The 24,929-nt window shown below is 36.6% G+C and overlaps 1 protein-coding gene across 2 annotated transcripts in view; it reads right to left on the bottom strand.

Annotated features, from left to right (window-relative positions):
* The window catches only part of ANO6 (anoctamin 6), a 169,469-nt gene that overhangs the window by 43,008 nt on the left and 101,532 nt on the right, over nucleotides 1-24,929 (bottom strand). For both annotated transcript variants that reach the window (XM_015593197.2, XM_006916872.3), the window contains exons 3-8: nucleotides 22,948-23,076; nucleotides 8,081-8,146; nucleotides 6,921-7,208; nucleotides 6,631-6,744; nucleotides 4,444-4,559; nucleotides 1,970-2,104 (exon numbers count right to left, since the gene is read on the bottom strand). In XM_015593197.2, coding sequence (XP_015448683.1) covers nucleotides 1,970-2,104; nucleotides 4,444-4,559; nucleotides 6,631-6,744; nucleotides 6,921-7,208; nucleotides 8,081-8,146; nucleotides 22,948-23,076 — 848 coding nt within the window. The remainder of the gene's footprint in view (nucleotides 1-1,969; nucleotides 2,105-4,443; nucleotides 4,560-6,630; nucleotides 6,745-6,920; nucleotides 7,209-8,080; nucleotides 8,147-22,947; nucleotides 23,077-24,929) is intronic.

A 24,929-nucleotide genomic window follows, 5' to 3' on the forward strand; every position in this document is an offset into this window, starting at 1 on the left:
AAAGTCCACTAATGAGAAACCAAAAGGCATAAATTGTAAAGACAAAATAATTGATAAATTCAAAAGTGAGAACTTTGCTAAAATATACCATGAAGGGAGGAAAAAAAGAACGAGCCACAAACTGGTAGAAGTTTTGCAACACATAAAAATGACAAAGGACTATTCACCAGAGTAGTTAAAGAACTCCTACAAGTTAATGCAGACGGCTGCCTCTAGGAGAAGCCATTCAGAGGAACTCTTATGTGAATGGGACTGGAGTTGTGTAATTGCACACTTTCAAGGGGTTTTATGGTATGTAAATTAAATCTATACAGCTGTTATTTTTAAAGGGGAAACATGGGCTTTAAACAGGCACTTTCTAGACGAGGAGATATCTATAGTACCCTCCATTTATGCACACATATTTTCAAAAGCACACAAAATAAAATAGGTTTTGTAAGGATACAAATATATGTGATAAAGAATAAAGAATACATGTAAAGAAAGGATAAAAATCAAAATTTATTATAGTTGTTATTTCCAAACTGGAAAATGAGGAAATGCAATCGAGCAAACCACTTCAGAGGTAACAGTAATGTTATTTTTCTTAAATTGGATGATGGATCATTATACCTTACACCTTAAATATATTCTTTATGTTGTGAACCTACATAACATGTAATAAAACTAACTGAAAATATTTAAAATGCACACATTTTAAATTAAATAATTAAAGCCAAAAAAGTTTTGAGCATGAGGAATAGATTTCCAACCTCCTTCCCCCTCCCCCGCCACCCACCAGTTTTCTACAAATTAATCACTGTGAAACGGTAGAAACTACGTGGTGTGATGGTCACGGTGATTTTATAAAATGAATTATAATGAGAATCACCACCATTCAAGAACTTAGTAAAAATGTAACTTTTGTACTTTGAAAGTGTATTTTTGAGATGATTTTTTTTTTTTTTTTGGCAGGAACAATATACAAAACAGTGAGAAGCCAAAGACAAATTTAGGCAACAGTTATCAACGTTTAGCCGTTGGCCCTGAACTTTTTCGGTGAAGAGAAGCGAGTACTTCAAAGACCATCTGCAGCTTTCTAGCTAAGAAGCCATAATGGGTACAAACCACTCAGAATCCTCCAGTAAATAGAATGGATAATTATGCCCATACATCAGGGCTGCCACGTAAGCTTCCTGCCTTGGGGGCCAGCCTGATATGCTCGGGGCTAGAAAAATTTGGTCTGCTCATGGGTGGTGCCCAGAAATCTTGATCTGGTTATCACATCTGGATATCACATCAGAAGCCTGATGATCAAGGGAAAACACTTGGTTGTGTTTCATCCCTTCTGGAAGTAGAAACCACCAAAAGCAGAGGAACAATAACAATTCAGAAGAGTGTTGCTGAAATTCGATGTTCTGGCACCCATGTATTTCTCTTTAGACAGTGCAGCTGGTTATTTGCATTCTGACATCTAATTCTTTATGACTTATTGTTTCCTCTAAATTTTTAAGGGCTAATTTTTAAAAAAGTAAAACAAAAGTTTTGTTTATCTGAGTTTTTAAACATGTATTTAATATTCATTAAAAAGTCTTTTCTAAAAGCATAAAAACATCAATTTTACCAGTTTTGCCCTTGAAACCTTGAGGAAATCAGAGCTGTTCTTGGCCCACGGCTGTAGGGCTGGGGCCAGAAGTTCAAGACCAATCTTCCCTCCAGACCTTCTTTATTTTTCAAACAAAGTATTGTCTTAAAATAATTGAAGTGTTTCCTAGTGGTAATATTCATACCAGAGACTGGGCTGTATTATCTAAGGAAAACATTTTCCACTCCACTTAGTTATTATGCTCAGAACAAAAAGGGGGGATATCATCCAAAGCAGTAAGTGTTCTCCACTGAGTCTTCTTTTACTAAAACAGTCTAAGACCTGAAAATAATTTTATGTCTCATCAACTTTTCAGAAGGGTAACATGGAATAAACAGAGGTTACCTCCATGTACAGTTATTTTGATTAACATATCCGTAGATAAAGCAAGCCACTCCTACAACTGCTGCCAGGAGGAGCATCTGAGTGTAATAGCCCAGCCAAGCAAAATAGATTCCAATCTTCTCGCCATAATATTTCCTGAAAAAAGACAGAAATGTTTAGAACACACAATCACTCTGCAGCTTCATCCTAATATTAATTTGATTTTAAATAAAGGAAGCTTTATGCTTAAACTTCTGACCGAATTTACACTTAAAACATACTCATTTTTGTAACAGACCCCAAATTCCACTATAAAACAAAAACTATTTTACATATCATAGAAGTACTGACCACTGGTTAGCCTGTTGAAGCAAAGTAAATTAGAACAGAGCAAAGGAAGAAAAAAATGCTGAATATAGAGAGTATCACCATCATTTTTTGTAAAGACTAGCACATTGGACACATTCTCCAAAAGATTATTTTTAATATGCATGAAATGAACATGAACATCACAGTTACCTACTTCTGTTTATCTAGGGAACTACCTTAGAACAAATATAATATAAATCACAAATAATAACAAGAAAATGACTGATAATAATAGTAATTAGTAGTGAAACGTCCCTCCGACAAAAATATTTATAAAACTCATTGTGAGGGTGGAAGAAGGCAGGATGGATACGACTGAGGAATCCAATGCCCTACATTCCTTCTATCGAGCACTTCAGTTTTTCCTACGGTTTAAAAACTGATCAGTGGTATGCTCTGGGGTAAAATGGAAGAGGTGAGGTACGCGAGTCTGAAGGAAGGGAGACAAGGCATGAAGCAATGCCAGATTGTTTCTGAAAGGGAGACACATAATACAGTTAGACAGAAAAACAGGTTTGAGGGATAAGGAGAAAATATGAAATGATTGTTTAGGTGATTGTTGCTGTTGCTGATACTTTTCTAGACTGACTCACTTCTGACTCACTTCTGTATTGGCTAGTACAACATGTAGATTTACTTTGAGGCCTATGTGATACTTCCAGCTCAGCATGGAGCTGGAATGGATTTCTTGGACTCAGGCCAGTGGGGACTTAGTGCTGAGAAGAATCTGGAGATCTGGGAGATTTCAAAAAGGAACATCCCTAGGCTGGACCAGCACTCACATGGCAGCTGTGAGACCAGCTCCCTGGTCATAGGTCTGGTGTAGGCCAGCCACATCCTTGGGAAAAAGGAAGAGATGATACCAATGTGCAATCAGGAGAACAAAGTGTGTCCATTTTCATGCAACTAGGGCTTTGTTATCTGCACATGTATGGCAGGCTTAGGATAGAGCCTGGGAGAGAAAGCCTGGCAATGGGGTTTGAGATATCTTGGACTCTTTGCTGTTAGCCTTTCTGTAATGTGTTCTTATCAACCATCTACCCTAGAAATGCCACATTTAAAATTGGAGAGAATGTTAAAAGTTTCCTGGTCTAACCCGTCAATAGTAAAAATATCCTGATACATTTAGTGAGCCGGTCATGTAGTCTCTGCTTGGATATCTATAGTGGCAGGGAGTTTATTACTTCCCAAGGTATCCACATTACACTGTAGGCAAGGATGTCAGAATTTCTGAATCTTAAAAAGAGCTTGCCTCCTAGTTCTTGCTGAAAGGCTGGAATAATGAGAATCCCTTCAAATGTGAGTCTAATCATCTCTTTGCCAAAAACATCCCAAGCCCTAACACCAATTTTTAAAAATTTAGCTTTAATTTTTTAAAATCAAAGTTGTGACTATACATTCATTAAAGAGTTAAATAGTTCTAGAAGACTGATTATAAAAAGCAACCTCCTCCCCATCTCCTGTTGCCTAGCAGCAACAACTCTCAACTCCTATAGCTGATTCTTGAAATATTTATCTCCATATCTCTAACTAATATATGTGTCCTGTTGCTTATTGATTTTTCAGTTTTATTTATGACCTATTGACTTTCTACTTTGGAAGGTGAGGATTAAGCTCTCTTTTAACACCTCCCCCCGGCCCCCCACTCTCATCTACACATCCACACTTCCATTCCTCTATCTTTTTGACAGTTACATTATAATTTCGGTTAGATTAATCTCCGTGCTTTACATTATTATGACTCTTTAAAGATTATTAATAGCTAAATCAAGTCACCTGCTATACTTACTTCCTTTCCTAAAGGGCACCCTAGAGAGTTTATGCTAATGAGATGACTCAGGATGGGGCTGGACACGCCAGAAAGACCAACCATGTGTTTAGAGGGTTGGGGCTTTGAGCCACATATATTGGCCTGAACTCTGGGGAGAGGAAAGCGTTGGAGACTGAGCCATGTGAGCAATGACTCAATTAGTCGTGTCTACGTAATGAAGCCCCCCAATAAAAGCTCTGGACAATGAGGCTCACAGGTCCAGGTGAGCTTGCCTGGTTGGCGATACTGTCACACTTAGATGGCATGAGGACAACGCTGAGTCCTTCCTACTGGAGTGGTCTCTACAACACCTCACCTGATAAGATCCAAGGGCTGCTTTTTGTATATGCTTCGAGGATGACCCCATTCCCTGTACAGAAGGTACCGTTCATTTGGGCAGCTGAAATCCTTTGACGGATGGCTGAAGTTGCACTGGGAAGCAGAAGCAAACAAGTGAGCATCACAATCACCACATGTTCACAAATCTGTTTATTAAATGTGGTTCTAATACGCTTCACAGTCATTTGTGAACAAAGGGCCCTCATTTGCTGAAGCGGATGGAAATACTACATATTTTTAGTGATTCTCAACCAGGGTATTACTAATGGCCGCCTCCTATGAAGGCCACTTGCAGATGTGGGTGGGAAGGAATTCATGGTTGTTACAATCCTGGGGAACATCATAGATACTCGATGGGAGCCCGGGGGATGCTTAATGTCTTATAAGTGGGCCATCTCTAAACAATGAAAACCGGGCCACTCAAGTGCCAAAACTGCCACAATGGAGAGACACCTGATAGTCCAGCCCGCTTCTTGGACACTGGGGGAAAGAAGAGCCTTAACTGGTAAGCAGCAGGGTCAGTTCTAAAACCCAGGCTTCTTTTCCCCCCAATTCAACAGTAATTCAGTGACAACATGTAGAAGAATTTTACATGTTATATGCTTAGCTTCTTCAAAAAATAAAACTTCCCATCTCTGTTTAATTTTGGTCACTCTTCTTCCCGCCTGACTCAGTTCCTTCCTCCAGTATTAGAACCGGACTATTTCCCAGCTAAGCCGTAACATGGGTCTTGACCTCCACTTACCTCCTTTCCAAATACCACATGAGATCTCATTCCTTAGCCTGGATATGGCACTCTGCAATTACCTGAGGCTTTAGTGGAGAAGACCTGGGCATGGACAGATGCCACCTGAATACTACAGAACCTTGGCATCCCAGATGAATATTCATGAGGGCCCTCTGCAAGTGTTCCCTAAGTTCATGTCATGCTATAATTGCTTATTTGGCTGGGGCACAAATATAAAACACATAGACTTTCAGGCTGAACTGCGTTGGGTCTCTTAGCCAGGAAGCTTAGCATCTGTTTCTCTACCCTTCTCTCTGGTCTCTACTTACGCATGTATATTAAGTAGCTGTTAAATGTCCTAGTTTTATTACCTTATACACTACATTTCAATATTGTCTTCATCCACAAATGCATGTATACACAGTAGTAATTATCAATTTCAGTGTTTGCTATCTTTGGTCTTACAGATTCAGGTAAATTGATAGTAAATGTAACAAAGTATCAAGTGATATAATATAATATTTAATTTATTTCACTGACAGAATTTATGTAAAGCGCTTAGACATAATATCCCTGCATTTATGGAATCACCATGGGTCTGAAGAACTCACATTTTAAAAATTTCATTTCATGAGAAATGTTATCGACTAGAGAAGTGCTCTTGAATTTGAGGAGTTGCTGTCATCTCAGAACATAGTCTTTAACAATGTCAACACTCTGCCGCCGTATTGCCACTATGACAAGAACCTTGACAAATGCCTTTTTAAAAGCCCTGTGATATTCTAAGGCACAGTCTGAAATGGTGTTTCAGGGGGTTAAAAAAAACCTTGTATTACAGAAAATGATAAATGAGAAGGTCTAACATGTATTTTTCTTACAAAGAACTAATACTTTTCTGGTTGATAATGACATCTGTCAGTAATTATGAAAATATCTAACCTATACATAGTACTTACTACATGCTAGGGGCTGTTCTAACATTTGATATGGATTCATTAATCCTCACAGCAATTTTATAAGGTAGGTACTCTCATTATCCCCATTTTATTGATGATGAAATTGAGGAATAGAGAGGCTAAATGACTTTCACAAGGTCATCCAGCTAGAAAGTGGTGGAGCAGGCATTTCAGCTCCAGAGTCCATGCTCTTAACTACTAATCGACATTACTTTACATAGTAACTATGGGAGGGCTCCTGTTCATTCATCTGTTCATTTCTTCATTCACTCATTTAAACCCTGGGCCTTCTCTATGCCTTGGATTCAGCAGTGAACAATACAACCTGGTCCCTGCCCTGGATGAGCCTGTAATCTTTCGATATATTATTTTCATTTCACTGAGGAAGAAACTTAAGTTAGATTAAGAAGATTACTTTTCCCTATTAACACCAGAGTACATACGTTAGGGTATTTTATTTTGTTTTTACTGTTTAACTTACATCATGGAGAGGAAAAGCTGCCTTGTAGATCCCGGAGCTCACAAGTTTGTTAATCCCAAACTTTTTAACGTTGTCCCTTACTTGATACTTGATCCGAGAGAGGATAAAGTAAACCTAAAAAGATTCCAAAATAGTGTGTGGTTTATTCAGTGCTAACTAACCAATCACTGTTTACTATCAGAACAGGAACATGTAGGCATATTTCTTTTTTGTGTCTGCGGCAGCTTTTAAAAACCAAACTAAACCAACCAAACCAAACCAGTAAGAAAGTAAATTTGGTTTAGACTCACAATGCGGCTTCTCGTGGCTGGATTGAAGAAGGTTTCTCTATCACGAATATAAAAATCACTCATCCGGTTCTTCTCAAATGGGGCAGTGAAAAACTCTTGCTCTGGCTTGATGATACTTTCATCAACTTGGAGGACTTTGGTAAACCAGTTGAAATTACTGAAGGCTGAGGACCGGGTTTTCAGATCATTGGGTTTTAGAGGCAATTTGATGTGCATTATCTCAGCATATGTACATAATACCTCCCAAGGGGCATGTACTTTTACAAATACAAGTTTGTCGTCCAAAATCTATATTGAAAGAATAAAAACACGATCCAGGAAACCAAACCGACTATTTTCACTATTTTAAAATTCATAATTTTTCTTATGTTGCTGGTAGTTCAAACACACGTGTGCACGCACGCTCACACGCACACACACACACACATACTGGTAAAAGTGAAGATACAATAGATTTGCAAATGACCATAAATTTTTGCCTTAAAGATAATTTCTTGGTTTGAATTACTGAGAAAGTAATTCACAGTTCTTTCATAAAATTACTAACATTTTAAATGAAGAAAAACAAACTTGTTATTTGCCCATCATTCCATCCAAATAAGGAAAAATTAAAATAATGGAATAATCATTGTGATGTTATTGTAATAACAATTTTTAAATATCTTAAACCTAAAAGAGAACTGTTTATTATATATCTGTCCAATATCATGTTATATGGTCATTATAAAGGATGTCAAAAAATTACATTTATTGCTATAGAAATGTATATACTATATATTAAAAGAAAAAAATTAAAACACTGAAATTAATAATCCCCTTTTCTGGAACAGAAAAATGTATATATTTGAGCAAAAAAAAGTTAAGAAAGACTACAAAGTTATTATAGGTAATTAATAAAAAAATCTTTAAAAAATCTTAAAAGAAGAAAATCATTTACACATGTATTTATTACTACATTCTCTGGCTGTTGAAAAAGATCTGCTGGCTTTGATCAGAAACAGATACATTCTATAACGCAGATTTTGATTGAGTCCCCTCCCAGCCTACAACTAAGGCGTGACTGGAGTCGCATGTTTCAAATGCCATTCTGGCATTCCACGTGACACGCAGGTTCCCAAGAGCAATGGCGAGCCAAGAGTTGGAAAGGGACAGACACTTACTGATCTTGTTGCTTCTAGCTGCAGGCCATCATGGATGAGGTTAGATTCATATGCTTGTCTTTTTCGCTGTCATGAGAAATTGGAAAATATGTTAGGCCTTTAGTTTTACCAAGGGCAGAAAGTTTTTTAAGAAAAAATAAACAACAAATCAGTTTGAATCTGATGGAGACATTTGCTGAAAATGGAACAGAAGCAGTGGAGGCGCTGTGGCTGCTTATGACCTGTAGGTGCTGGATTCCTCAGATGGAATGCCGTGGAGTACACTTGGATCCCCTTAGCACTTTGGAAGGCCCTTGATTGTCCCCATGGGTTTTCAGCCATTTGAGATGCATAAAAGTCCCTGATTTGGGCACAATTCCAAGGATTTTTTTTTTTTTTGGGCTTATAAGAGGTTTTGCACACAAATGGAGTTTTTTAAGTCCTATTCGCTGATGTCACTTACCAGTTATAGCCCAGATCTGACACTCTAGATTTTAAAAATTTTATTTCCATACTGGACATCCAAATGGTTCAATTTTGGACATGTGTATTTCATCTCTGCATGCCTTGACCAAGTTCAATAAAACAACATAGACAATTTTGGCAATACAATGGAATTTTTCTCTCTGCAAGACTGAAATGTTTTTGAAGCTATAAAAAAAAAAAACACTGAAATCTACAAAAATAGGGAACTAATTAATTGACAATATATTTGTCCATGTTATATGGCCATTTAAAGAGATACAGAAGGTAGTAGTGTATTAATTGGCATTAAAGTCTGTATCTGGCTAAGCCTTTTGCCAAAATATGTTCCAAATTATAAGGGAAACATGTAAAGGTAGAGACTTGTTTGACCTTTTAAAAGAATGCTCCTGACGATGAAGCAGCTATAATGCTTTAAGAATAAAATGGGTGGACTTAGGAATTAAGCTCTGACATCAGATGACCTGTGTTCAAATTCTGGGGCCATTACTTATCAGCTCTTTGATCGTGGATAAGAAACTTGAACTCTCTTGCCTCATTTTCCTCATCTGTAGAATGGAGAAAAATCTCACCAGTTTCTTTTTGAGGTTCTTGTGAGGATTATATGACTTAAACCACCACATAAAGCACCTAAACTAGAATTTCTATCTCTAGTAATCACAGGAAGTGAATTGGACCAATTCTCCCACTGAAAAAGACTGAAAAGGCTGTATTACATTTTTTCTTTTTTTTTTTTTTTTTACTTCAGCTGTTACCAAGATAAGAATTACTGGGTCAATGCCTAGGTAATCCAGTGGGCCTGGAAGTCTGGCCACGTTGCCTAGGGAGCACCACTCATGAGCTGCCAATGTGAACGTGCAGAAGAGGGGCTGAGCTGCAATGATGTAGACAGTGCCTAGAACATGGAAAGCACCTGGTGAATGTAAAGCAGATGCTGTATGAAGAAGGCTGACAGTCGAAAAGGAAAAAAAAAAAAATACACCTGGCATTTGGCTTAATGTAAGTCCAAGTGGGATCCCTAACCTATATTGTGGCTTAAGTATCAGAAACAGAACATTGCTTTATATTTATATATTTAATAAATGGTTATAGAGTACTTAAAACATGCCAGACACTGTTCTAAGAGCTCTGCAAATGTAACACATTTAACTGCTCATTACAATCGGAGCATACGATAGTCACTTAGAGAAAGAGAAAAGCACGTGCTACAACTCCTCTAAAAATGAACAAATTGTCTAGACACGCATGAGTCAGAGGAGAGTGAGAAGAGCTTGAGATGCAGCTTTCCCACTCCACTCCCAGTAGGCGACTGTCCACTCTGCCTGCCTCCCACCCCTGCCATCTCTGCAATTTGCCCTGGTAAGTTTTCCAGCTCTTTCTATCTCTGATCCACCATATCCCCAACCTCAACTTCGGAAGCTGATTCAGACTCACCCTGCTTCATGTCTAAGCAGTATTTCTTCACTCTAGATTCGAATTCTCATATTTTGATGGGTAGCCCACTCCTTGTTCCTGATAGCTTTTTTCTTTACTATTGTGTAAGGCATTTTTACCCTGCAAACAATTTTCAACAGTATTTGGTATATAATGTATGCCCAATACATATTTGTTGAAAGAATATACTCAATACATTAATTTATTCTACAAACATTTCCTGAGAGCATCCCACAAAGTGCCGAGGATTCAAAGAAGAATTTAAAATAGTCTGCTATAAAGGAACTACAGAGAAACTCAGTATCTAGTGACCTAAGACTTTCTCCCAATGCAGAAGGACTAAAATATTTATTCCTGTGTTTCATGGCACTGTAATGGTATCTGTTATTCTTTATGGCCACCCAACATTTCAACTGCCAGAGCCTACATCCAGCAAATAAATAAACACAAACACTCCCATTCTTGTCTCCTGTGAAGTTCAATTATTGGCACATGAGCTAGGTCCTATTAATCAGACCACCCACTCCAGACTCTGAATTAGAAGCCAGCAATGCAAAGAAGTCAAGCTGAGCAGAACCCATTTTGGGGTGATTGGGAGAGCGAATTCCAGTTCCAGAGACAGCAGAGGTTTTGGCAGGAGCTTTTGGGGACCACTGCCGGTCAGTATTGTCAGCGGTGCCAGCAGCTCTGGGACCAGAGGAGCAACCATGCTTTCACTCCTAGACTGGCTTTGCAGGGGGACTTGGAGCACTGCTTCTGGCTGCCTAGTCTCCAGGCTTGTTTGCCCAATCCTTCAGAAAAAAACCTGTGAGCTCCCTAACAGTCTTCTGATAAACTTGTCTGCTAATTAAATTAGAGCTCATTTCTGTTGTTTGTCAGCAAGAATCCTGACAGAGTAGCCATGAACTGGGGAAAACTTATCCTAAAACCTGTATCACTGCACAGTGGAAGGAGCAGAAGTTCTGAGTAGACTGGACACTCTGACTTCCTCTCCTTCAGGGGAGATGATTCACCCGAGGCCGTCCAAGGGGCAACCCGGATTGCCTCACTAGCAGGTCTTAAGCAGGAGCCATGACTGTCTTCTGTATCTTCTATGTCAGTCAAGAATAATTTCAATTAGGATGTAAAGGCTCAAACCCAAGGATTTTAGCTTTTATGGACAAATGTCCTTCTAAAGGTAGAAAAACCAGTCAGAGGGGCTTCTCCAGTGGCTCAAGGGGTATGTAAAAAAAAAAATCAAAAAACTACATTAATTGGCCTTATTAGAAATTCCCAGTTCCTATTACCATTTGGCCCACCATGATATGCGGCCATCTCCTTCCTGGCCCCTACTCATTCACTAGGGAGCTGTTCCAAACTTCAAGGTGCCCCTCAAACTCCACACTAACTTCCAGAAAGTGACATTGTGTCCCTTCTCACAGAGAAAATGGCAGCCACTCACTGTGAACTCCTGCAAGTGTCTTTGTTTCTACCTATGAATAGCTGGACGTCATTTCTCTTCTTGATGTCAAAAAATTCCACCTTTTCCTACCTCTTCTTGAGCTTGCTTTCGCAATACCTTCTCTTCATTGCTTTTATTCAGCTGACAAACATCTCAAATTTTTCCCATCTTTAAGAATATTAAATCCTTTCACCAGCCCTGCCTCTTCTTCAATTACCATCCCCGTACCTTGAGATGTTTGTCTTTTAATCTTGATATCCTTGTCACTTAGAACAGGCCTATAACAGATTAACTATATATGAAATAATGAATGAATGAATGAATGAATGGAATGGATGGTGGATCAGTGGCTGCCTGTTAAGTGGGAATGGACTTAGGAATGAAAATTACTACAGTGTAGCAACTAGGCTCCCCTTTCCTGAGCACCTGGAAATATTCCATGAACTTTTACTAATAGGTATTAGGAATATGATGAAGGTGAGATACAGTTTAATTCTGGAGTGTACTAGCACCAAATACCTCAGAGCATCCTGAGCATGAAGTGATTTCCAGACACCCTCGACTCTGGATTACTAGATGACAAGAAGGGGATGTTTTCAGAGAACTGGGAATGAACCAGCCCCACCAGAGGGCAGTTCTGTCGAATACAACAAACAGAAACTATTCCTGCCTTAGTTGTATCAGCTGCACCAACCATGACTGCAACATGCGGCACAGTATAAGTCAGACATGGTTCCTCATCTATGGAATTTCTAAATTGAGGCTATAACTTCTCATCACCTTCACGGGACAATCTCCTCTCAGATTTTAGTTTACCACATTATCCCTTTAGCTCTTGCAGTTTTGGTTTTTCCATTTATTCCTGGGCGTAACTGTTAGATTAGGAGTCAAAATTCAAATCTTGGTTCTATGATTTGCTAGCTCTGTGACACTGGGCAAATAAACTGTGCAAGCATCAGTGACTTCATCTCAAAAATAAGACAAGAAGTAGCTCCATCATGGAGTTTTTTAGGGATTAAATGTGAACATGAGTATAAACTACTCAGTATTATGCCTTTTAAACATGCTCAACTTCCCTTATTCCTTTAAAAAAAAAATATCCTCTCTGCCCTGCAGAGGTAGAGTCTCACCTGTCCTTTTTAAAGCCAAACATCTGAACAAAAACAGGTAATTCCCACTTTGCCTCCACACTGTGTGCCCAATAATACCTTAATTCCTCCAGTGGGACACCAGTGACACCATTTTACTCAAGCTCGAGAAAAAGGATCTTGCTGCTGAGTAATTCAGCAAGCCCTCTTGACTCTTCCATACCACTTGATCATTCTGGCCCCTGGACTACGTTCTTCAACATCTGGTAGATGTATAGCCTTTTCATTCTCTGAAAAATGAACATATCTATCTTCTCTCTTTCTGTAGGTATTAAGGGAAGTCACTGATAAGAGTATAGAGCACATGTGAATATCACAGATGCAGAAAACATTAGAAATATTTCTCTTCTACCTCATTTTAATGGCGCGATAATATTCTCTCAGAGAGATTTACTGTAATTTATTTAACCAATCTCGAATTGTTAAATATTTAGGTTGTTTCTAACTTTTCATTACTATGGAAATCCTTGCAGAATGATCTTTGTGTATCTATTAATACTTCCTCCAGAGAAAAGTCCCAGTAGCAGAATTATTAATCAAAGACTGTATGCAATTTTAAGTTCTTTAATATGTATTGCCATACTTCTTCCAGAAAGGCTTTACTGATTTATCCTATTTTAGTTTTTATCTAGTTTTTTTTTACAAAGAGCTCCTGAGATATTTACCTGATTTCTCTTAAGATAACTGGTAGACCTTGAAGTTGGTTTATGATGCCATTTTACAACTATAAATACTTAAACAGTTGACTCAAGGATAGAACATTTTTATTTGCTTAAACATGTTACTAAATCACCCTTGTGGTACTTTAATAAGTTCTTGTTACTTTCCTTTGGCAAGGCACTTCACAAAGAACTATTGGAATATTTAAAAAATTGATCAAACCTGTTTTCTTGGTTTGTCAGGTAGCTAAAGTAAATTAGCATATGTGCCATATTTGTCAAACAGGCGCACATCAGGAAATAACTGCTTTCTTAAGAAAAGATTGCTTAGATTTGTTTAATATGAAACCATCATCTTTACTTCTCCATAGAATTTACACTTGAATAAGTAAGAGTTTTTGAGATTTAAAAAAAAAAATTAGGGTAGAGCTGTCGTCCATGTTAAAAATGAAAGAAAATTAACATTGTATATTGCCCGACATAGCCATTGCTCAATAAATACTTGCTGAATAAATGAATAACTGAAGCCACACAATTTTTAACTAAAAATTACGTGCCTTGTTGGAAAACCTTACATATAAGAACCTGACTATGTTCTGTAGTCTATAATCTGATTTTGGCAGCACAACATGATTAAACTAGACTCACTGGCTCTGAAAAAAGCCCAGTCATACATTCAATTGTTCTGCAAATTACTCTGTTTCTAGGGGAGCAAATTCATCGGCATTGCAACCTGAATTTTATTTTTTAACCTATTTCTAGTAAAGTCAAAGTGATTATAATCACTGAGGACTTACGTACACTACAAAAAGATGCATGCGATTCTATTACTGTTGGCGGAGGACAGGACTGGGGGTTCAAAGTGAAAAAGGACAAGAGCACCTATCCCACTCCAGAAACCGATATTTTATTCATACCTCTTTTGAGAGGTTAATAAAGCTGTCAGAGAAATAAAGAATAAAGCGATCAAAATCACAAAGGACAGACTGGCTTAATTAAGGAAGCTTTCTGTCCCTAAGCACCTTAGATTACACATCTCATTTGGCTTAATATAGCCATTGTTGGGAAGGACCTGCTTGCGAATGATACAGTAATAATACTGATTGTAAACACCAATCTACCATTTTCTTTTTGTCACCGAGATTTTTCAGCATAAAAAGCAGGGGTTGTAATGTCTAAGAAATAAAATTTATTGAATACGCTGTGATGATAATAAAGCACAAATCAGTTGGGATTAATGAGATATATGCATAGATTAATTTTAAATATTCTTAGTTTTGTGAGGCACAGTGATGACAGTGCTGTCACTGTGTTTTTCAACTTGCCAACTGTCGTTAAGCCTACAAAGATGGATGAGAAATAAGTCCAAGGTACTTAATTTGTGCAAAACATTACTAATTACTCTAAGTGCTATTTATTAGTTACGTATTGTGCTCAAGAAGGTTTGGTAGGCAGAATTATTTAATCAAGATTTAATTTAAATTCACATATTGGTGAAAAACCATTTAATGTGAATGGACTGATCTGATGAGAGATTTACTCAAGAAGTTAGGTAATGTGTGTTAACTAGGGGACAGGAAATAGATGAGCATTCTAAGTGATAAGCACAGAATGGGAGTGAATATTTAGATCAACTTCATTTTCAACTTTTCTTTTTAAATGAACACTTTTGGTGTAATTACAAAAATAAATGGTAACTTAGAAAACAAATTTTCCAAGAAGAAAAATAATCACTTGTAACCCACTGCTGACCTAACTACTGTAAACATTTTAGTGTTTTCCAAACTTACCTGCTTATAAGAACAACTTGGAGCACTGCTTTAAAAGCAGATTCTTGGGCCCCTCTCCTAGAGACTCAGCCTAAGTAGAGTATAGGATGAGGCCTAAATTAATCTAGTTTTAACAAGCAAAGCAGATGACTCATCAAATAAGTTTAAGAAATACTGTTTTTCAGAACACACCTCTTCCATGCATCTAAGTAGCTATTTTTTGAGTATTTATCTCCCTCAAGCCTGTTCCATATGAGAATTCAGCATAGCTGATTTTCCCAATCCATTACCCTTTTACAGATGACCTTTTAAAAAAGTAAAACACAGGTGACTTTTTGGGCCCAGGGCAAATGACAGCCTCTTCATTCAACTCTAAGGCCAGATAGGAAAAGGATTTCCTCTTCTCTACACCTTTATGAAATAAAATGAAAAATCAGATTTTACTTTTCAGGATTTCACTGTCTTGTTTGTTTTTAAGGACTGGGTCCAAGGATACTTCCCATGTTGGAAATAGAAGCAAGATGTGGATTCACTGCTCTTGTATTGAGTATTCAAAAATAAAACCAAACATGCTTATACCAGCAACACATTTCGTAGCTGTAATTTGAAACTGCTGATTCTAATTTATTCCTTTTAGCCTATAATCTTAGTATAAGCAAGTAGGGTGTAAAGGAAGGAGATAAAAATATAAAGAGCTCCCTGCCTCAGTCTAAAATATTAAGGAGTTGAAAGTAGACCTGATTTCACTCTCTAAAACAAAAGACAGAACACCTACCAAAAGTTGTCTGAGAAGGCAAAACCACCCAACACTGGTTGCCACCATCTCTTCTTAACCTATCTTAATAGGGGCCTCAAGTTTCCAACTCATAGACTATCTGTAGCAAATATGTCATTTCCAGTAAATGTTTTATACTGTTCTGATTCTTCAGAATTCCCTTCTGCTATCCCTTTATTTCTTCAATTTAGAGAAAGTATGCCGATATTAAATCTATATAATCAGGCATTCCGTTTTGAGGATCCATGGGATACATTTCTTTCTGGGAGATTCTCAGACCAGAACATTATATTTCTTTCGAACACTCAGTTGTTTTTATTGGGTTGAAATTTTAGACCGTGTTTTGATAATATCCCCTATTTTCTTTGGCTACGAGGAAACAGAGGCAAACTTCCAGCTGAACTCAAACTTCTGAATAGAACCTATGGTTAATCATAAATCATTTTGTTTACTCCTCTGATACATGACTTCATTTTATTTTCTGGCCTTTACATTTCTGTCACTTTGATCTCCTCATCTAATTACTATTATTCTTGATATAATTTTTAAGTGAGCTCACTTTTTAATCAATTATAAATAAATTATGTTAATGTGGTATTAGCATAAGTAGGGAGCTAATGACTATAAAAATTATACATTTCATGTTGAAGCTAATAATGATTTTTGAATTATGTATACTATTAGTCATCATTTTATTAGCTACAAATAACCACATACTTAATGCACATAAGGCTTAATGAGAAATCAAGCCATGTGATCATCTCGATACGAAAAATTTAAAAAGCACTTGATAAAATTTAAAACCCAATTATAAAAACTCTTAGCAATCTATAACTAGAAGGGAACTCCTTCACTTTTTAAAAGAAAACTACCAAAATTTATAGCAAATATGATATTTAATGATGAAATTTTAGAAACAATCCCACTGAAATCAGGAACAATACAGTGGTGATTACTATGTATTACTTGTTCTATGTCTTAGCAATTGCACTTGGAAAAGAAGTATAAAGATGGTAAAGGTAAAGCAAAACTGTTATTTGTAGACAACATGGTCTTTTGAGAAAACTTAAAACAAGTATTACAAACTACTAGAACTAAAAAAAGTTTTTAAGTTCCTAGATAGAACTTATGAAAATCAAAAGACTTCTTTTTTTTACACAGTAATAAATTACAAAATGCAATTTAAAATCCTTCTAACAGCAACAAAAAATTTAAAATAATAGTTAATAAAATGTATAAGATCTAGGGTTAGGGTTGATACTGATTAGGATTAGGGCTGGGGTTAGGAAAAAAAATTAAAAAATGAAAATAAATGTACAAGATCTTTGTGGAATTATAAAACTTTACTAAAGACTGTAAGACTTCAATTATGTACTGTGTTCGTCATACTAGAATTATGTTGAGTTATGTACTGTGTTCGTCATACTAGAATTTTCTGATGAACTTTTAAAAACTTCCAAAGAAATCTCATCTGGCTTTTAGGCAAAAAGTTCCAGCATGATAACTCATCTAAAACAATGCATAACAGTTTTAAAAGCTCACAAGATCTTTTACCAATTAGTCAGATGTCTCACATTATTTGAAAATTTGCATATAATTTGATCACTCATTTTTCAAAAATCTCTTTTTCTATGGTCTCCATTGGCCGGATTCTTCTGTTACATAAGGAAGAATTTTTAAGGTCAGATATGAAATACAAATTTTTACTTTCATATATAAACTTCTCATCAACTTTAAAGAAATAAATTTTCCATCAACTTTTAGGAATAGATTCTGCTGATAAGAAAAGTAAATAAAACACATATTCAGGATTGTTTATACTGTTTTGGGGCTATTTAGGCCCCTTCCATCCTCTTTACTATCATTTGAATTATACCATTACTTCATAAACACATCTACTTGAAGGAAGGCCAAGTGTAAGACAAAATGAAATTCAAATTGATCAATTCAGCCACTTGTTAGCAGTTCCAGAAAAAGGAAATGGAAGAAGCATTACTAACAAAACTGAGCAGGAAGAGTTGGAAAAGTATAGGTGAATTTGTTTTATTTAAAACATTTTTGCTCTTTACAATATAGACCAAACGTATTTAGATATATTAATCATCTACTGTGCCAGACACTGCTGGCTGCCTCCTGAACAGTCATTCTCCCCATCTTCATTACTAAGAAAAGCCTAGTGTTTTTTCAGATATTGGGTGATGAGGTGATTTAAGAGTTGAAGATGCCTTGCTTAGTCTATGCTAGTGATGATTAATTCCATTCACCTTGCAAGTAGCTGATTAGGAATAGATTTGTGATAGATAATGAACTATAAAAGCAAGTCTGCTTAGGGACCTTCTAGGGGAGCTTTCTTCCCCCTTAAAAAAGGGCTATGAAAAAGGGCATGCCCTCTTTTCACCTCTGGATGCCTGGAATTGCAGCAGCCATCTTGTAAGACAGTGAAGCCAGTTTAAGAAAACAGCCAATATTATAACACTACCAGATATCAACCGATACTACCAGGTTACAGTAATCAAAACTGCATGATACTAGCATAAAAACAGATACATTAGTAAATGGAACAGAATAGAGCCCAGAAATAAATCCATGCCTATACGCTCATTTAATATATGACAAAGTAGGTAAGAATAGATAATGGGGTAAAGACAGTCTCTTCAATAAATGGTGCTGGGAAAATTGGACAGATACATGCAAAAAAAATGAAACTGGACCACCTTCTTACACCGTATAAAAACAACAGACTCAAAATGGATGAAAGACTTAAATGTAAGACCCGAAATCATAAAACTTCTAGAAGAAAACATAAGACGGTAATCTCTCTGATATTGCTACTAGTAATTTCTTTTCAGACATATCTCCTCAGGCAAGGAAAACAAAAGAAAAAAGAAAAAATGGGACTACATCAAACTAAAAATTTTTTTCACAACAAAGGAAACCATCAACAAAATGAAAAGACAACCAACTGAATGGGAGAAGATATTCGCTTATGATACATCTGACAAGGGAATAATACCCAAAAATATATAAAGAACTCATACAACTCAACGACAAAAAAACCCCAAACAATCCAATTTAAAAATGGGCAGAAGATTTGAATAGCTATTTCTCCAAAGAGGAAATACAAATCGCCAACAGACATATGAAAAGATGCTCAAGGTCACTAATCATCAGAGAAATACAAATTAAGACCACATTGAGATATCACCTCATACCTGATAGAATGGCTATCATTAATAAGTCAAAAACAATAAGTGTTGGTGAGGATGTGGAGAAAAGGGAACTCTCATACACTGTTAGTGGGATTGCAAATTGGCACAGCCACTATGGAAAACAGTCTGGAGGTTCCTCAAATAATTTAAAATGGATATACCCTTTGACACAGCAAATGAACTTCTGGGTATTTAACAAAAGAAAACCAAAACACTAATTTGTAAAGATCTACGCATTCCTATGTTTAAGGCAGCACTATTTACAATAGCCAAGATATGGAAGCAACCTAAATGCCCATCAACAGACGACTAGATCAAGAAGTTAGGGTTCATATATACAATGGAATATTACTTAACCATTAAAAAAATGAAATCCTACCATTTGTAACGATATGGATGGACCTAGAGGTTATTATACTGAGTGATATAAGTCAGACAGAGAAAGATAAATACCATGTTATTTCACTTACACGTGGAATCTAAGGAACAAAAAGAACAAACCGAAAACAGATCCACAAATATAGAGGACAATCTGGTGATGGCCAGAGGAGAGGGGGGCTGGGAGAAAGGGGTGAAGGGTTAAAGAAGTACAAATTAGTAGCTGACAGATGGTCACGAGGATGGGAAGCATGGTATAGGGAATGCAGTCAGCAGTAATGTAATGGCTAGGTACAGAGCCAGAGGAGAGAGAGGAGAAAAATCAGGGAGATTGTTTCATAAACTATATAAATGTCTAACCAATGCACTGTATACTTGAAACTAATAATAAGATAAAAAAAATAAATAAAGAGATCTCTCTGAAAAAAAAAAAAAAAAAAGAACAGCTAACCTTTTGAGAATGGTGGGCCAGAAGGATGGAATGAAGCTTGCTTCTTGATGAGCTCATTAAGCCAACAAATTATCTAACCCAGAAATGGTCCTATCTCCAGGCTACTTCTTAAATGAGAAAATTATTATTTTTAGGATTTTAGGATTTAAGCCATTTTGAGTTTGATTTTCCTGTATTTGCAGTTAAAAAAAATTCAAACTGGTTCTGAGCTAAGAACAGTTCTGGCTAAATGAGCGTTTGTTATTGAAACCACTTATAATCATCCCCTTGCAAAATCTAAATGTAAATGGTTTATGCTTTTAAAAGGAAGGTATGAGGTTTCTGAAGTATTTACAATAATATAAAGGAGATAAAGTTACATTCTATTTGGAGGTTTGGCTAGAAAAATAAGTTCTCTTTTGCTCATGGAAATGTGCAGCCTTGTACTCCGCTATGTTTTTGATATTGTGGCCCTATCACATTTCTTTCTCCATCATCTCTAAAAAAGTATTTAACAGTACTTTTTAGATCAGCCCCTGGCAAAGTCGACCTTGGTGTTGCTTTAGGAAATCAATATGATTTTTTTCTCTCAAAGCGAACAATATTTTCAAATTCCCTTTCCTTGGTTTTGCCCTAAATTCTGAATAAGGCCTGACAGTGAGTACAAAGAAAGTTGGAATTGCTTTTCCAATTAATAAAAATGTGATTCCAAAGCTGAGCTCTGCATTTTGGTAGAGTCTAAATTAAGTAATATGTACAGACAGAAACTCAAAACACTTCAAAGTATGGCTTATAAAAACCAGCATCATAGTATATCAATCCATGAGTTCAGGGATTGCCAAAATTAATGATGGTTTTTTTTTCCCCCTCCTGATTTATGAGGGTTACCCTGGGATCTATGTTTCTGTGTAAAGCAAATGCAGAACTTATTAATAATGTAAGCAGCTCTACAGCTCCTTCACCATTGCAGTGAAGCTCTTGCCTAAAACCAGAACTGTTTCCTTTGTACTTTAATGGATTAGATTTGTTTAACTTACTTTATGTAGCACTCAATCCAGTTCCACCAGCATTCAGATGCATAATGAATATTTGATGGTGGTGACTATGGCTGCACAGAAGATATTTCAGTGTCCACAAGAACATGATGGAATACTCTAAGCTATTTAACGCTAGTGATAAAATTACACAATAACAGAAGGAGAGTCATGCCTTTTCATATCAGTGCATTGTTTTAAGAAAACCCCAAATAAAAGGGAAGGGATAGGAATTAACATCTATTATCTAATATGTGCCGAAAATTTATATAACATCTCTAAGTACTATTTTATTTAATCAAAACCATAATCCTATGGACTAGGTATTGAGATTCTCATTTTCCTGAATTGAAAATTCCATTGGTTGTATGGGGAGCCAATATTCTATGTACAAATAAGAAAAAATCCAGCCAATGAAATTATGACACATCACTTATGAGATATACTTTGATATCAGCGATGTCAAAATGTAAAAATAACAGGCATATCAAAAATAATAATATATTGATAAGAAAATTCATAGAAGTCACACAGCCAGTTAGCAGCTGTGGCAAAGACAAACTAGCTAACCACCAGAACTCCTATTCCCCTTCCACAGTATGAGGTTCCTACTGAGAAATGGCTGTCCAGCCAGAAACTACACTTTCCACCTTCCTTAGTTCTGATCAATAGATTGTGAACACAACTGATATAGTCACTTCCAGGCCAAAGAGGTAAAGAAGAATGAGTACTTTCTCCGTCTTCTCTCTTATTCTACCTACCATTTATGTTGATGCTCAGGATGATGTTAGAAACCAACTACCTGTTGAATATGGCAAAGCCTCTGTGCTAGCCTGGGTTCCTGAATGACTATAGAGCTCTCCCTGTACCTTCAAACCATTGTGCCAAACAGGGATGCCACATTTGACCTGACATGAATAAACTTTTATTTTGTTAAGTCGCTGTCGTTTGGGGCTAGTTTGTTACATCGACTAGAATTAATCCAAATAATACAGTGGCAAAATTAGAATTTGAATGTCAGGTTCCAAAGCCTGGGCTCATCTTATGACACTATGCAAATATAAACCTCCAAACTTATCCCTTCCAAAACAAAGAAAAACCCAAAATAAAACAGCACTGATTACTTCATTTTAAGCAGGTTTCATCACTTGGTTTGAAAGAATAGGCAGACATCAATAAATTTAATAATGATATACTTTAGAGAGAAAGTCCAGGCAGGGACAATTAAAGGTGTGTGTGTATGACAGCACAGGTGTAGGGGAAAAAAAAGAAAAAAAGAACGAGGGAGCGATTTTCTAGGTAGGTAAAAGTGACATTTACAGGCATGCTCTCTTTTTTCCTCCTGTTTCAGTTTAATACAGTTTGAGTGCACATAAAGAAGATCCAGGCAGGTGTAATAAACCTACCCTATTAAAACGGTTTACTATCTTGAGGTAAAGATGATCCTGAGAGAGCCTGAGGCAAAGGGAGGAAGAAGTGGCTTGACTAGCAATAGATGAAAGGGAAGGAAGGGAGGTGACAGAAAATGGGAGCAGTCAAGAGCACAGGGTCTAGATTCAAGACAAGAGTTTGAACCATGGCTCCACTATTTCTTATACCAGAGTCCATGACCTTGGACAATCATTTAAACCCTCTAACAGTCAACTCTGTCATCTAGGTGGTAGAACAGAATACACCTCATAGGACGTTATGAGGATTAAATGAGAAAATGCATGCAAAAGGCACATAACCATCCGTAAGTGAGCACACACTGAATCGTAGTTATTACACTTGCTATCATTATTAATCATTAGCTTCCTTTCTTACCTAGTTGCAAACAGCCAAGTGAGTTTTTAATATAAATCTCTTCTACTGATAGGAAGTACAATTCCTTGGGAAAAAAAAGTCTGCTTTCAGCTGTAAAACCAACTGAGGTTAAGAGCCTACGGAAGTTTCTATTTCAAATTAAAAATAAAAAATTTGTTAACATGCTTTGAGGAAATGATGAGCAGAGAAAATATGAAGGTATATATGGTATGTGATATTTCAAACACCAGTTTCACTTTACTGCTCACATAAAAGTAGCACTTTTTTTGTTTCGCAGCATTATAAGGAATAAAAAAGAATGAAAATAGCATTAAAAACTTACCTTTTGTTTTTCATTTGAACGCTTTTTATTGGTCTCTTTTCTACTTTCATCTTCATACACCAGAACAAAGTCGATTCTTCGCTGGCCATCATTAAAAAAGAGGGAGTCAGGCTTTCCATTAAATTCTTCCTGTATGGAAAGGAAAAAACAAATATAATTTTTTTGAAAGAGTGCTAATTTGTAAGTATTTATTTTCTAGTTTTAGTGGATACATCGATGTGTTTATAGAGAAAGAAAAATCCAACCATTACTAGTTACTTCACAAAAGGTGTGGTCACCATGACTTCCATGACTTTTGCAAGTATAGTCTGCTCTCAGTGAAATAAGTTCTTGAGCAGTTTAGCGTTATTCTACAGGTTCATTGGAAAATATCAGTGTTATGTATGTGACACAATCATCCCAGAATTATTCCCATCTCAACCAGCAAAAGGAGTATTGTATTTGGAAAACAAACACAGTAATCAGAGATGCCTATTGGAAGGAAGGAAGTTTGTTTAGCAAGAAGAAAAATCTAAGACAAAGCGCTGTCAATGAAAATTTCAATATCTTATTTTCCAACTTTTTCATTATTTTTCCTGACTTCTCTCTAGACCTCACCACTTTATAGAAGGTACCATTTTATAACCTTAAACAAATGCTAGAAGATACTTTAACATACACAAAAGCTACAATGGTCTTTGGTATTCATTTCCAAATCCATCAAGGATACCAACTCATTCCCAGGAAGAAAAAAAAACCACAGCAACAGTTACAAAATAAATGAGCCTTTAATTTAGATCTTAAAAGCCTGATGGGTTAAAAAAACAAAACAAAGAAATAATGGCCAAACATAGACCTAATACAATTTAAAACAATCTCTATTACTATGTGGATTTTAACAGAATTGTTTTAAAACACTTGAGTTTGTATTCTCACAGCTTGTCAGGATGCTTATGTTCCTTTTGTTTAAGAATCAGACTACTTTGGACCTAATATTTTTTTTAATTTTTCAGTTTTTTTTCTTTTTTCTTTTTTTTAATTAAAAGCTCATGGGGAGAAAGAAATGCATTTTGCAGTCACTTGGTAGAACCACTTAATCACTAAATGTGATTAATTCTTCTCTGCATTCAGCATTAATTAGTACAAAATCACTTAATTTTACCATCACTTCCTCCTTTTCTTCACACTTTTGAGATGTATTTTTTGCTTAACATATACAATCCGATACTTGTGATTCTGCTTTCCATCAGGGAGCCTGTGAAGGTTCATCAGTATTTGAAGCTCCCCTCATTTAGTAGGTTACTCTAATGTGTGTGGCTGAACCCAACTCAACACACCTTCATTTCAGCTTCATTTCACCAGAGATTATAACCACAAACAGTGTGACTTTGCCTTGAGCCCTTTCCTAGCCAGGGCATAGAGGGGCCAGGAAAACAGATACAACAATGTCTTAGGCTAATGTCACTATCTGATTCTTTTATCTGCAATTTCAGCTATTTAAAATCAATAAAACTTATGAGTATTTAAAGCTATACAAAAATGCTAAGCCCTGTCTTTTTTGTTTCCGCCAGAGTCCTTGAGGCCCCTTCATTCTCTCTTCCTTTCCATGAAGGTATTACTATTATTGACGGGGAAGCTGCTAGAGGAAAATTCTGTGTAGAGTGACAGAAAAAAAGAAAGAATAATTTCTCAGAATGGCAAAGGGGAGGTGAAGTAGGGTAGAATATGGTCGTGAAAATCTGGTCATCATTGCAGACATCTGTAAAGTGTACAAAAGCAACTTGTTCTCCATGGCCCACATTATGCTGTGTTTGGTGGCATCCAGCAGGAGCTCACTAAAGTTAAGTTTTGAAGAATTAGGGCTGGAACCAGAACCACACTTTCACCTGACTCCAGGCACTCTTCCTTGCAGGGCCATCGCTCAGCTGCACAGGTTGGCAGCTAGCTCCCAAATAAACTGATCTGCACATACATTTTTCTCGTGTGATAGAAGACCATGTCCC

The sequence above is a fragment of the Pteropus alecto genome, unplaced genomic scaffold, assembly GCF_000325575.1.
Source record: "Pteropus alecto unplaced genomic scaffold, ASM32557v1 scaffold196, whole genome shotgun sequence".
In the NCBI taxonomy this organism is placed as follows: domain Eukaryota; kingdom Metazoa; phylum Chordata; class Mammalia; order Chiroptera; family Pteropodidae; genus Pteropus; species Pteropus alecto.